At 37.1% G+C, this 15,997-nt stretch overlaps 1 protein-coding gene across 1 annotated transcript in view; it reads right to left on the reverse strand.

The window, feature by feature from the left end:
* CABCOCO1 (ciliary associated calcium binding coiled-coil 1) overlaps window positions 1–15,997 on the reverse strand; it is a 49,391-nt gene that overhangs the window by 19,829 nt on the left and 13,565 nt on the right. Inside the window, exon 5 of the mRNA XM_074924187.1 lies at window positions 11,320–11,392. Coding sequence (XP_074780288.1) covers window positions 11,320–11,392 — 73 coding nt within the window. The remainder of the gene's footprint in view (window positions 1–11,319; window positions 11,393–15,997) is intronic.

Genomic DNA, 15,997 nt, shown 5'->3' on the forward strand with positions numbered 1-15,997 from the left:
AACACAATGCACTACTCATAGGGTTTTAAAGGAAAAAAAAAAAAAGGTCAGCAATGTAGCCCTCGCTTTCTTTTAATCTGCGTCTGTGGGGACAACAGTAATGCTAAAAATTGAAAACAGTTTCCTGCAACAAGCCTAAGTGAGGGTAAAACCTTTAAATACTTCATTTGAAATAGGATCATTATAGGTAATTTAACATTTGTCCAAATGTAAATCTTCAACTACATCCTAATTCCTGAAGAATACAAAAAGCTGGCAAAGTCTCCTCCTTAGAACTAAGGAAAATCATTAAGAGTCCTAAATGTGTAACAGACAGAGATGAAAATGATAAATGGGTGTCATGAATACAAAATGAATGCTAAGAAAAACTCTGAGAGACTGTTAGGTAGATATTCAAAGTAGAGTGAGTTCTAAGGAACACCCTTATCACTCCTCCATTTTATTAGAGTACTACCCACATTGTCAGTGGCTGCAATGTATTGCACAACACACAACGCCCAGTGATTCGAAAGATACAGATCTGAATTCCAGCCTGCTAGTGCCTGCAACTTGCCCACAGCCTTGATCAATCCAAAATTCAAGACTTCTCAAGCACGGGATGTTTTCACAACTCTGAGACCATATTTGGATGGCCTTGCTATAAATGAAGCACGCAACGTTCATCTTTATCACTCGGAATCTATGCCATTTCCTTAGACTCTGTTCACAAGCCAAATTTGATATGCACAGTCAAAATAAACCAAAGAGCAACTGCACAGAAGATATTGTTCCTTGTTCAGCGTTATTTGAACAGAGTCAACAAAACTTTTACCAAGCACACGAATTCCAACACTAAAAAAATAGAGCATTACATGTATTAGCATGCAGTTCATGCAAAACATTCTGTGTTGTGAGAGCAGTAATGATATTTTTTACAATATTGTTGGATTCTTGTAGAACCAACCAAAAAGATCAGAAGGATCACTCATCTTAAAAAGTAGAGAGCAAATGTTAATGTATTTCAGCTGAAAACACCCATGTTTGTTTGGGTTTTATCATGGACACAGCACCATCTGCAGTGTAACTCTGCAGAATTTATGCGGCCTCTGGCATAAACTTTGCAATCTGAGATGAAGACAAAATTTGAAGGTGAAATCAGTCTGGGAAGAAAAAAAAAAAAAAGGCAAATAAAGTTCGGACAAATACTCACCACCTTAGCATCTTAGGGTCAGCCAAAGATTCTGCCCACTCTTACAAGTAAAAAAAAGCAAACATTAAGTATAAACAATTAAGTATTCCTCCTCAGCTGTTTTAAGCTGGTCGAGAGGAGACTCAGGATGACTTCACTACCAAATTTTCAACAGTGCAATGGCAAGCCAAACCATAAAATACTTCAGATAATAGTCTTAATCATGAAGCACTCTAAAAGGCTCCAGCTGCTGTCTTCTCAAGCCCACCCTGAGGAGATACAATAGAGCCCACCTATTCAGTGTTGGTTTGCTGAGTTCAATAGCTGGAAATACATAACGAAGTCTTGGCTTCTATAAGCCGTGCAGTGGATTTGAGGGAGACTCACAAAGTGTGGTTAGTTAAAACTGATGAAAGCTACAGATAGGAACCTATTTCCCAAGACAGAACTACAAGAGATAGTGAAGCTCAGAGGGCTTGAGGTGGTGGGAAGTGGCAATCAGACCACACTGAGAAAAGGGATTGGAAGTACAAAATTTGCCCCTCTGCTCTGTCGCTAACAATCTGTAAATGAGTCTTGCTTCAGCATCAAATGGTGAAAGAAACGGTAGAGTAACCTGGTCATGGTCCCTTTTTCTCTTATCTGCTTAGCTGCACATGGGCTACCTCGGCTTGTTCTCTTTAGGGGTTCACTAAGTACAGGGAAAGAAAGACAAAGAGCGCACTAAGCCCAAGTATACGGCTCTCCTTCCAGTACCATGTGGCAACTCCTTCCCATACTTCTGGTGCCTCATAATATTGTTGCAGTGTATTCGGACTCTCACGAACAACTCAAGCATTATGTTTTGGATAAAGTCCACCCCTTTGCCAAATGTTTTCCCCATTTAAGCCCTAATAAAAACATTTCGAAGGATTACACTGAACGTAAACAGCGTTCAACTCTTCCAAAAGTCTAGCAAGCTACAAAGAACAAATAATACAAACGCTGAAGAAAACAGTTGTTTTGTTAATATTCTATTTACACAGCTGGGATCTTAGGAATTTTATCCATCTGTATATGTAGTAAGCAAAGCAAATTAATGCAAAAAATCGCCTTTTCCTAAGTGAAAAAAAAACCCTCAAAAAAATATAAAATTGAACAAAAGCTCTCCCCAATCTGTCTTTCTCTGCTCCATTCCAGATAGACACGCACACCTCCCCCGTAGCCATGAACCACCAAGTAACTGGAGAGGATTCTTCACAGACAGATGTAATTTATAACAAAGACAGGAAAAGGCAACTCTAACTCAGAGCTTGCTGCCCTTCCTATAAAGTTCACCTCCTCACCAAGAAAAAGCAGAGAATAATTTGTTTGCTTTCTGTACTCAACTCCTTTTTCTTTTATTGTGAAAAGTTTCCATTGTCCTTTTATGTTTTGATTATTGAGTAAGTTTAAAGACTTGCCAAATAGCCCTAGATTGTTAACAGACCACCACTATTTAACTTTGAATGCTTTAACAAAATAAAGGCACAGTTCACATTAATATTCTATGCCCTCATTTTATTTATTATCTTTTCTTTGAAATTTAAACAATTTTCCTAGCTAAGGTTTATTAAATGTAAGCCTAAGTAGCAATATAAGTTACCTCACATACCAGCCAGACATCCTATAAACCTCAGCTTTCTAATTAGTAACACTGCATTTTGCTGAGCTAGCGTATTTATAGGAAATCAAAATAATGTTTTATGAATTAAATATTCAAATACATCAGATTCAATGTTCAGTAAAAATACTTTATGTTGTATCTTATGACAAGCTGTAAAATTCAAGGTGAAATTAGAAAACATACAAACTTTCTGGTGCATTTTAAAAAGGGACTTTAAAGGATTGCAAAACTTGTGTATTATTTGGGCTTTGAAGACACTTGTCCTCATAACACCAACTAAAAGGATAAAAATTTTAAAAAATGTATATTGATTATAAATCATCACAGTAAAGAAATGTCACGCTGTTTATTGATATGAATAAGGTCAACATGTTATTCATAAGGTCACAAGATGTATGAATTTGATACATAAATATTCACCCATGGGAATACCTTCCCATGCAGTATCACATCACTTGTCCATTCCTCAGATACTTTTATGAATACAATTTAATCTTCGAGATGATGAAAAGCTGCAGATCAAGGTAGAGAGTACAAAACCAGTTGCCCACTGTAGTATGAGTTCATGTCTGCCAATTAACAAAAATGATGCTGGAAATTTTAGAAATACAGCAATTGCTCTGGCAAACCAGTCTCCTGTAAGTCACACTGGACCAGAAAGTACCAAAATGGTGACTGCTGGCAAACATTTTAAAGGAAAAAAAAAAATAAAAATAGCGCAGCTAAATTTGAACCAGCAAAATATAAATGAAACACAGCACCTTCTTGAATAACTCATTGATTCACGCTGTGTTACACGGAAGAGTTTAACACTGAAAGTAGTATCATTCTGCAGTGGACATAATGCATTGGGTTAATTCAAATTTTTTTTTGGCAGATTCTTTACAAACGTTGTTCTTTGAACTATCTAAAAAATTAGGATGGACTTTGCATAAATTCCTTTCCACTAATGTGCCAGCAGCAGCCTACCTGGCTCTCACCAGCTTACGTACAGAGCTCGCTCAGCACAGTTTGCCTGACCTAGCAACCTGCCTTCTGGATTCCTGGCTCCCCAACAATACACCTTACGGACAGCTGAGGGCACATCGTAGACCCCAGAATCAGGTGGGCTTGCTCCAGCAGAGCCAACTACTCTGGAAGGTGCCAGGACAGAACCTGGGCTCTGAAATGGTCTTCAAGAGCACTGCTTTGGTGTGAAGGAGTTTAAACAGAGACATGTAAGAATAGCAATTCTGTTAAAAAGTGTTTGTTTTTTTTTTTTTTTTAAAAATGGAATTAAATCAAACTGCAAAACTCTCAGAATTTTCCGTGAAAGGAAACTACTGATCTTTGCTAAGGTCTAATTATTTTGTTTTATGCTGGTCAAATAAAACAAGAACTCCCAAAGGGCATCAACAGAGTAAGCTATTCAGGAATACTAGAAAAGTAAACCAAAACTCATATCTTAATAGTCTACCTTCAGGTCCTTTGCTTAACCACTTAAAAATTTCCCCAAGTCAATACATTTCTGCCAATCTCATTGTCTTCCATTAAAATTTACATATTGATTGATAAATATTTTTAAACGTGTGCTATAGCTTTCTGATATAGCACTTAGTCATTTGGATCTTACAACATTGTGATGAACAGCAGAAACATGCTGTCATTAATTCACAGTCTGTCCTTCCAGTCAAAGCCTACAATTCCTAGCTGACCCGCATTCCAACAAATAAGTAAGCCATTACTGCTGTTATCAGAACTATGTATGTTTACACACACACGCAGAAATCAAGCCACTTTCTAAATAAATAAACTCACAAGAGCACATCTGTGTATATATTAATTCCTGCACAGTTCCAGAAATGTTTTACTGCCAATTCGAGTTGGTTTTTTTTTTTCCCTCTCTCTCTCTTATTTAACATCATACAGTCAAAAAATGTGGTGCTTTGTGAACTGTACAACTGAAATAAAAAGTTATGATGAGCTTCAAAACTTTTTTTTTTGCTCGAGTGTCTTTAGCTTTTCATCCTCCAGGGTGCTAAGCAATATGACCCGAGTCACTTCTCAGTTTAACTCTGTGTATGTGAATAGGTCCATTGAAATAAAAGTTCCCAAGTTCTGAAAAAGAGGCACTTGTTTAAACGCTGGCCTGGTCAGAACCATAGTGCTCAGCATACTGAAGGCAGTATGAAGGCCTATGTCAGCTATTTGGCATTTTTTTCTGACTGAATTTTTACTTTCACGACTTCACACATGTTACTGTATTAAAAAGCAGGTTCGGTTTGTATTTGATGTTTCCTAAGAAAATAATTTTTTTAAAAAAATGTTGTCAGTGATTCTCTAAAGCAATATTTGTAAAAGTACTCAGCACCAGCTTATGAATTCCACGAACTCTGGAGCTTTCAGGGCAGCACAGTTCAGCTACCAAAACTCAGGAATGTTAAAATTGCTGTAGAAGGCCACCAGCGTGTGACCTACACAGAAACGTAACTGTTAAAGGTCAATATATCTTCACTACTGGCAACTGAATATACCAAAGACAATCTTTGAAAAACAAGGGCCGTTTCTACTGCACAAGATGCGCTTGAAATATTTCATGTAATTCTGTATACAGTTCCAGAAGGCTCCGTTTTTCATTCAGACTAATCGCAAGACCCTCGAGATGTCTCTGGTTATAGCCATAGCAAGCTGTGGCTGAGAATCTGTGATTTTTGTCACAAAACCCACCGGCCCTCCAGCCGCTTTCTTCAGTAATCCTGTCTTGAGTACGACACACTTTTCTAATGGACATCAAAAATTGCCCCTCAGACATCAAAAGACCAAGTACCAGTTTGCTAGTTTTAAACACTCATAATTGTAAAATAATGAACCTACTCCTGAAGCTGTAGTTTTGATCTTCATAGCAGTAAAGGCTTGAGGAACAGGTTTTGAAGAAAAAAAATAAATAAGGAGACGGAAATTAAAGAAAAATGGGATGAAACACATCAGTTTATCAAAGATAAATGATGCCAGACTAATTTCATAGTTTATTTAATAAGATAACTAATTTTCTAGACAAAAGAAATGTGAGAGATGATCAGTTCATGAGAGGGTAGGAATAACATAGAGATGGGAAATGACCTTGAAAACTATTCACTCTTGTATTCAATGACAAATGGTGAGGTGACATTGTAGGGACATAATTTTTTTAAAACCTACTGTGCACTGGGAGTACCTCAGCTGGAAAATACAGTAATAAAGGAGAACCAGAATAGCAGAGCTACGACGAGACAGCCACATGATACAGGTATAAAATGTGATTCTAGAACCTATCATGTAGGCTATTCCCAATAGATAAAAAGAAGGCACTATTGATATTGTAGAAGGCCTTGCTTTTATCTCAGCAAGAATATTATGTCAGTTTGGTCACTTATGTTCAAACAAAACTGATCTGAAGTGGAATAACTATAGAAGGCGGCCAACAGGATGACTAGAGGCTGGTACATATGCAAGAATGCGTGTATCAAAAGCCAACCTTAAAAGCAAATATTAGAGAAGGCTGGCTTTTCTAGTTTAGCTAAATGAAGGCTGACAGTAAGATTGCTGTCTCTTTATACACTAGAAAAATAAACACTGGGGATGGAACAAGAACTAAAGGTCAATACTGGCACAACTGGCACAAGGACAAATGCACATAAGCTCGTCATGAACACACTTAGACTGGAAATTAGTTTTATATTATTACTGAAACCATTTTTATAAAAAAGTTTTATAACCATTACTGAAACCAGGCACCAGGGCAGTTTTCTATCTGGAAGAGCAAAGAGAAAAAAAGCTAACTTTTTAAAATGGAGTTTGACAAGTTTCTGAAGAGGATTATATATGTTTTCCTACGACAAAGTGGCACTAGGTCTGACAACTGAAGAGATCCCTTCCAGCCCTATGCTCTTATTTCCTTCAAAGTAGTCCTGATGTCTTTGCCATGGTGATATTTACAAAACAAAGCTAGAAAAAAAAAATCAACTCAGTGGTTTTTAAGCATTACAAATATCTGAAACCTCCAAGCTTTGAAAAGCATGCACTCTATTAGCCGGGGAATGAGTCTCTCCAGTGTGAACTGATATGCTTATGGAAATGTTCTGGTTTCATACATCTTTAAAAAGCAGTTCTCAAGAAATCATTGAGCAAATTTGTTTAAACAATGATTGATTAACCAATCTAAACATGCAACACCTAATGAGGATTGCATATCAAAGTCAAATCCCAGACTTTGGGTCTTTTGCCATCAGAAAAAAAAAAAAAAGCTTTATTAGCTTTCAAATAGTATATTCTTCCTATCCACCCACTTAAATTCAAACACAGAAGGGATTTTGTTCAAACTTTAAAAAAAAAAAAAAAAAAAAAAAAAAGCCCAACCCACAATTGGATAAAGACCAGGCATAGTCCGAAAGCTTAATGTTTCAGAAAGTAAGGAGTACATGGAAAGAAGGCATTAATGGAAACTGTTTTGGAACTCTAAGTACAGAGGATGATATCTAGTGACTGCTATAATACTGAATCTGCACTGCCATTAAACTTAATCTTCGATATTTTTATTGCAACCTGACCCACTATGACATCTCTAAAGAAAATTACATTGTACACTACTATTTCAAGAAGTCAAACTTAGCTAGTCATCTGGGCCATAAAATAGCAGATTACTCCATCAGGCTGGCTAAAGCAACTAGGAATAAAACTAGATTTACCAACCACATTATTTTTATTAGGAAATGTTTCAAAGCAGACATAATCCCAAAAGACCTTAGCCTCGCTCCATCCAAAAATACACAACGGAGAGCAGCAAAAACATGAACCGCAGTATAAAGTACGATTTGTAAATGTGAGAAAAAAAATACAAGATGTGCTGTAATATATCATCCTATCAAAGCAAAATAAATTAACTGAACATAGAAATAGAAAAGAATAAAAACTTCTACAAAATTCATGTATTAAGAATTTAAACCTTTCTTATAAGATCTGACACGTGGTAATAGGAATTGCTCCACTGAATCCCTGCACATCAAGATTTAGTCTGTACTCCTTTTGCTTTCTTTGAAATTTGAAGGCTAATACAGGTGTACTAAATCACAACTAGAGAGTAAAACCTCCAGAACAAGCAAAAAAAAAAAACCCAGTATCTTTAACAACAATATTCCTGAAGAACATGCATTTTATTTTGGATCATAGCCACAGAACAGCTAAAGCACTGCTTCTTCTGCAATCATCCTAAATGTGGGGAACTGCTCATAATAGTAACAGAAAAAAAAAAAGCAACGACTTTACTTGGCAATCTTAACACTTCTCAGTAATTCCTTGTACCGTCATGTTTTCTAACAGGTATTCATGCATACATAATATATAGGTCTTTGTAGATCTGGAATGAAGGAGAAGGGATTTGAAAGCTGGAAAGGCAAGTTTTAAATTTTAAATACTGCCAAAGTAGGTTAGATGTATGATGTGTGTTTTATCATCTAACCAAGCATTCGTGTCTTTCAGTTTCAACCTTTTTTTTTTTTTTTTTTTTTTTTTTTTTCCTAGGCAATATGATCACCTCAGGCAGTTTGGTTTAAAGGCTTTAGACAATGTAAAAATATATTTAAATTAGCCAGGCATTTGGGGTTTTTTTGGGGGTGTGGGTGGGGGTGTTTGTTTTTTTTTTTTAAAAAAAAAGACTTAAATACTGTCTGTGTTTTACAAAGGTGGTTCTATTATGATAGCTGCATCAAACACAGAATATTAATCAGACTGTGAAGCTCCACTAATTATGTGCCACATTTCAGTAACTTAAATTTTGTTAAGTGGCAGGGCCACAGTTACCCTGTGCATAATCTAACTCAGTTTTAAGTCTTTTCCTTTTTCTTGTCTGATTTTATTCTGCAGAGGAAATGACAGGGTCATTTGGAAATAACTGCAGTGAAAGATCAAAAAGGAAATCTGATTTAGAACACCGTATAATTGCCCGTGCTAGAGAAAAAAAAATAAAATCCAATGAGTTTACAATCCATTGATATCAGATTTCTCTGGAAAACACATACTGCAGTTTCTCTAAAAGGATATTCATTACAACACTAAGTACTTCTTTTATTTGTTGTAGCTGCATCTCTTTTAAAGAAGCAGGTCTTCTCATTAGGCTATTGGACTTTCATTCAGTAGGTAATACTTTCAGCACACGTGGAGCACAAATACACTCACTGAGATAAAAGATGGCATTTCGGTTGAAGCAAATCATTTCAGTTGAAGCAAGTCATTCACCGACTCGTCTCCGAGTCTTCATTTGAGAAAGGAGATAATACTGTAATTAAGCTAAGCTCCTGGAAGACCACGGTTCTTGTTATTTGGGCACATCTGGCCATTACAGTTTACAGTCCCCCGTTCCAAAAGAACAGACTTTTATTGCTGGAGCTAGAAGAAACATTTTGAGACATTAGCAGCACTCAGTTTAGAGTATGGATCACATCCAGCTGTGGGCCGTGGTATGTCTACACGGGCTGTTTGCTTGGGGGTTTTTTTTTGGTAAGACGTTGATCTACAGAGCAAGACAGCAGTCAGCCTTTCGGCACAGACTCACCGTGTACTTTCAGCACTGAGATTCCCAGTTGACCTCCCGCCCCTTTCTGCTCCCTGAGCAGATGCGCTGCAGAGCACACAACTCCAGGTGTGCTTCTGCCACGGCTATACACACCAAACCACATCAGCCCCACTAATCTGTCAGGGGTTGAGCTGTCCATCTGAGAGCCCACAAACATAGAAGGTAATGCTCTCCTTTATGGATAAGCTTTTCTAAAATATAACAAATTTGTAGCAAAAGAACTCTACGTGGCGTTCACCTCGCATCACATTTTAACACGTAAAGCAAGGGTAAATAATGTCATGAATTTGTATGTGTAGCTTCAATGCCTTAAACTGTTACTTATTGAAAAACAATTTTATCACCCTATCAAAATAAACTCTACAGGAATATAAGTATTGATTTGCTTTGGGAATTGCAGGGTGGTTGGACAAATTAAAGATTCTCTGCCATGGAACTCAGAATACAAACCAGATGGATTAAACCCAACTGGTGCATAGGTAAGAAATAGCCCTAAAAGACTTATGGCTAAAAATTGTCATTGAGGTTTTTGTGACAGTTATAACCGTAGATTGCACTTCTTCCTTGGATGCATCATCACCAAAGTAATTCACAGACACTGGTTTCTGCCCTTCCCTGGTGGAGGTGGTACCTTCAGCAGAGGTGATGCTCCCCAGCAGACAGACCGTGCAGAGCAACCACTCTCCCAAGGCTGGGACCATGTACAGTGATCTCAGCCACCCAGAAACGGGTTTTAAGAAAACACAAAGACATTTCTTTTAAGCTAGTCTACAACTGATGAGATACATTACCCGAATTTACACAAGAAATTACTTAATCAAAGCCTCATTAAAAATAATTTTACCTATTAGAAAGTGCCAACCAGCCATTGATCTGATTAGCTAACATAAAAAAAGCCAACCCTAACACAGTAATGCTGAAGTCCTGCTCTACTTATGTAATGACAGTTTTGTCACTGATTTCATCATAGTTGGAATTTTAAACCACCTTACAAATGGTGAGAAAAATTCCCAAATATTTGCATCCATGTCAGGAAAAGTCCTTCTTTTTTAGCTATTTAAAAGCGACATGGAAAGAAATAGAGTCAAACCACCAGCTTAAAGTGTAAAGAAAATTTTCCAGCGTGTTAGTTTTAACTTCACTGTGTACTGATAAGCTAAAATATAAGTTCCATCAAAAAATTCCACTACTGTGTCTCTCTGAACAACCAGTTGTTTCCTAATATAAATTAAAATGTAAATCCTTTTCAATGTACGGTAACATATATTCTCAAAATGCAGAGTCAGGCTAAAAGAAGGTTTGTTTGATGAATTGGATCTGTCCATTTGATTAAAGGCCACATCCTCCATCAATGCATTTTCCTATGTATTTTTTCACATATAAGTTAGAATACATGACAAAGTTTACAGTCAAGCCAATTCACTATAATTAACCGAAAGCTTTCAGAAGTCTGAATTTCTAGCTAGCTTTTTTTCTTTACAGTCAGTATAATTAGCTGTTGGTGGCTACAGTAGAAACAAAACTCTGTACACACACATGCATACATAAATATTAGGACTGTGGTCAAACCAGGCTTGGTACACAACCTCTTCTGATTTTGATTGCTGATTTTAAAATAGTCAGACTCATGCATTTCTAATTCAAATTACATGCATCAACTTAAAAATACATACACAAAAGTATTCCCGATTTAGCACAACTAACATCTTAACCAAGCAATGCAGTTAGACTTTTTTGAAATCCAAAATTAATTTTGAATATGAGGATCAAACCATCTAACTCGTATTCTTTAATCAGCCATTTTACGTTAGTAAGGCAGTAATGTTGACATGAAGTTGCTTTGAGCAACACAAAACATATGCCACAGTGCACTCGTTAAATAACTCTGCATAATGAGTTCCATCTATATAAATGACTTACCTCATTACTTATCACAAGTTCTTCTCCATGACTGTGGAAGAGGTATTCATACAGTTTATAGTGTTTAAATAAGCTGGAAAACAAGAGAATTTAGTACTATTACAGCTGTAAATCTTTGGAGAGGTAACTGTATTAAAAATTCTGTTAAACTAAGAGTTACTCTCCAGCACGGTAATACTCCAAATTCTAAAAAGAAAGGCTGTTTAACTTCAGGTACAATATGCAAAATATTTAATTTACAGGATTTATTATCAGACGCCTGTAGAAAATACAGTGTGATACTTAAAGATACAACCATTTTGTCCTTATGAAATTGAACCCCGAGAAGACAAAGTTCTACTCTGAAAAAAGTAATTCCTGAAACACTTATCACCAGGATACTTATGACTTTAATATCAGCAGCAGTGGACTAGAAGGAAACAAAGCCAAATCAGCTTTCAGATTCTAGGATGGGCTGCCAGTCCAGGGAGCAAGTTTGATCTTGGAACACTAAAACAATAAAGAATGGAATATTCTCTCAAGGTCATGTTTTAAAATCAGTGTAGTATTTCCTCAAGAGAAAAACTAAAAAAGGAGATTGACACACTGGATTTTTGTTTATTACAACAAAAATAACTTTAAGTAGAGTTTCTCAATGGCCCAAAATATTTATCTTCCTTAAAACATATATGGCTTTCCTTTTCACATGTTTTAAATAATGTTTCTTGTTCCCTTTCCTAATGATCAATGATATGGCATTTGTTTAATCAAAGGTTTGGTTTGTCACAGGCCATCTGTTACAATTACTTGTTCTCTTAAAATCACGGTACAGGACTTCTGGCTTCTGTCACGTAATTTTGACATATGATTCAAAACACTGCTCTGTGATTTCATAGCAAGTCCAGGTTGAAGGATGATTCCAAGAGTTTAATTGCACTCCTGCCTGATGTACCCATGAAAGATACAGCAATATTTGCAGGGGACATCTGTAACTGGTTCCTGTGCTTTCTGGCTAAGGACGGGACACAGCTCCTTTTCTTAAGACAGCCGTCAACTGGGACAGCAATGCCTCTTGGATTAGCACTTGCGAGGCCACATCTGGAATAGTGAGGCTTGCTGTGAGGAGAGCTTTGGACAAGGTGGCCTCCAGAAGTCCCTTATAACCTCAATTTTTCTATGGGTCGATGAAAGTAACTACTACACCCAACATGCACAACCATCTAGCTAACGGTAAAGACCCTGCTGCTAGCTGCGGGATATCATGCTGACGCTACGAAAGCGTGTTTACAATGCCAGTGCCTGGTTGCTCTTCGACACGTGGTGTTCCCCACAGCTCTCTGGGGCTATTCTGGCTGGCTGCCCCCCAGCACTGAGGCTTTTCCCCCTCACACCAGCCTCCCATCCCAGCACGGCCAGCAGAAGGGCTTGACCAGCCCCCTGCATGCAAACCAGAGGCTGCTGCCGTGAGACACCGGTGTCCAAAACACAACCCTGGCTCTGGGAAGCAACAGGGAAGCCAGCTGTGGGACTCGATGCTCTGTACACATTATTTTAGCTGACTGTCCTCCCCCGCATCACCACTGGTACTTACACACTGCGCAGGGCACTGCCACGGTACCAGAGGTTCCACGAAATACCACAGACCAGAGATGGTTTGCTCTAATTTCAGCAGTGCTGAAGTGCCAACTAATGTACAGCAGTGGTTCTTCCAAACCATAAAAGCAGCTCGGAATTAGGAGAATAAAATGGTGACAGGGCCTGCTTCTCTCACAAGACAACACTACAACTTCCAGCAGTTTAGTCAAGTGTATCTGTGAAACTTTCAAACACATTTTCACCCGGATGGGTGCAGACGTTTTTGCACATATGTACAGATGCATTTCCTAATTTGGTGAGAAGTATTATGGCAGCCTCACTGAACATTTGGCTCTTTAAGTGTCATATAAAAGTTTTATTCTACAGTTATATTTAATTCAGTCATTCAATTACCATCAGTTAAAAAAACCAAATTTATTTACCAACTTGCATGAGAAATTTGGCTACCATAAAATACAGGTTCCCTCCCCCCCAACCCAAAGCACATAGGCAATTAATTAAATTGTTAGAATATTTGCCATTTCAGTTGCAGTACATTTTTATTGCAGTACTTCACCAAAAAAGTCCTGCTGTTTTTCAGTGGAGATGCAGGAATTATGTTTAAGCAGACTTCAGGATTTACCTGGAAACGACTCACGCCAATTTATGAAAATACACGTGTCCCCTCACATACACACCTATTGCTTGGCAAAAAGTTTTTTGTCTTTGAAAAAGACAAAAATGTTTTATGAACAACACACACACACAGAAGAAATAATATATATATTTTTCAAACTGCATTGGCAGGACTTAACATTTCAAACTCTTTTCTTATATTTATTCCAGTGCCTTGGAAAGGAGCTAGATTTACAGCACCTGAAAATCAGTTCTTCCCCTTCCCCTCTAGAATGTGCTATGATATTCTTTATGGACTATGTTACAGATACAGATAATTTATAATATTCAAAAAAAAGGTCATTTCTTTTGGCATTTCTAAATATTAATTAATTTATTTATTTTTAAATAGAACTCTGTTCAACCTGGCATCGCTAATCCTATATTAGAAAAATAATTCCTCCATTAATGCTCTCAAATCATGTAATTTATACATCAGTATTTATTTTGAAACAACAGTGTAGGTTTTTGTTTTCTATCAGGCATTATATAAAATGTTTTTTTGTTTGCATCTGTCATGAACAATTATAAAATTCCATACTACTGTTTTTAGCAATTACACAAAAATACTTTTACCCATACAAGTAAGATTGTTAAGAATAGACCTTCTTATGATGTCATATGAAAATCTGAAGGTGATTAACAATGACATATTTCCCTAGCTCCACTGGTTCCTGAAACAAAACGTCAAGAGCGATGTTGATGTGTGTTTGCCCAAGGAGACAAGATAGAATGATGATAACTGTCACCTTCCACCAAACCTGAAGGTGTCATGATAGTTGCTGCACAGTTTGTGCCAATATGGTTAAGCATTTGTCCCCATTTCCATTATAAATCCCACGGGTTTATAGCTCATCTGTAAAGATGTGATCTGAACTAAAACATGTCATACTACCTCGCGTCGGGAAAAAAAAAAAAAAAAAAAGCTATAGGCCTATCATTTAAAATGAAACAAAAAAAGTGAAGAACAAGAAAAAATGTTGAAGTAATACATTAAATTGAATTGTAATAAAACTCAGTCAACCTATTTCTGAGTTCATAAAGTTCAAAATGCACCCACACAAGTGTGCTGATCTAGTTCTTATTTAGAAAAAAATATTCAAATGACTGAAATAATGGACTGTATAAACTGAACACATATGACATATTTCAGTGTCCATGTATATCTCCATGACCTTGCAACTGCAAGTACTTGTAATAAATTGAGCAGTATGAACATACAACCACATATTTGGTGGCCAAAATACCATTCTGCTGCAAAAGTCCTGTGGCTTGATTGTATTCCTGCCCAGTTCATATTTCGGCGTGGTGGGATGGAGCACCTAATCTCTTGGATAAAATTCTTGTGTCTGTGGAGGAATTACTTCATGGACAAGATATCTTTCAACGGGTAATTTACACAAGAGCTATAGACATGGTATTTGGAAAGAATATTTGTTCCAAACAATTATACAAAAGACAGAGAGACAGGAAAGGAGAAGTAAAAGAAGTTGAGTGAGACATCTTAAATGCCAAGTTTCCTTTTAGTTTAAGGCTAGTACTTGGCAGGACATTGGTTTGCCCTGACTACAGAAATTCATGATTTAAAGAGATGCTCTCATTTCTTATGGGAAGAACCTGAAGTTTTTTTAGATTTTCCATGAATAAGAAGCAAAAGAAAAAAAAAAAAATCAGAGAGCAGGAGAAAGAGACAAACTTTATAGCCCAATTGTAAGAGAAATTGATGGGTTTAAATCCCCAGTCTGAATCCAAGAACCCTAAACTGGAAGGCTATCAGCTATCCTAGTATTTTTGTCTGCCTTCAAGAGGAAATACTTTTCTGCATCCAGGAAAACACTTTAAAATGTGTTAAACTTTTCCTAGCAAAAGAAGAGTCAGAAAAGTCCCAACTATTCAATGTATGGATCAGTCATGACCTCACTCACTTTTTATGCCCATCTGCTACGAAATCTCTCCCTCTAACCACCATTCAGGTCAGAAAATGGGCTGAAGGGCCACAGATGTAGCTCAGTGTATAAGCACATATTAGAGTAGAACCTTCTCTGTTTTCCATCTCCTTGTCCCTGACATTCAGAGGTGATACAACAGCTTGAGAACCGTTCTTTCCATCATGCACTGGCAACGGCAGTATATGAGTGTAGCCACTTAACTATGGCATTTCAGTGGAGAAACGTCTGTACACGATAATGTAGAGTTAAGACTTTACACGGAGAGGTGTGATTGGCTGCTATCGAACCCTTATTTTTTTTCTCAGATAAATAACTGAATTACTGCTTTTTGTACCTCTTTCTGGGTCTCTATTTAAAAGCTGAGACCTGCCACAAATCCTTTTCATGTAGATAATGAACTGTTGCTAACTTTGAAATGAGGCATTTTTTAAAAGTCATATATGACCGTAGCCTTAATTCTGTGAAGTACATAACTTCAAACCACTTAAGAAGTCCACTAC

The sequence above is a fragment of the Athene noctua genome, chromosome 21 (genome assembly GCF_965140245.1).
Source record: "Athene noctua chromosome 21, bAthNoc1.hap1.1, whole genome shotgun sequence".
Lineage (NCBI taxonomy): Eukaryota > Metazoa > Chordata > Aves > Strigiformes > Strigidae > Athene > Athene noctua.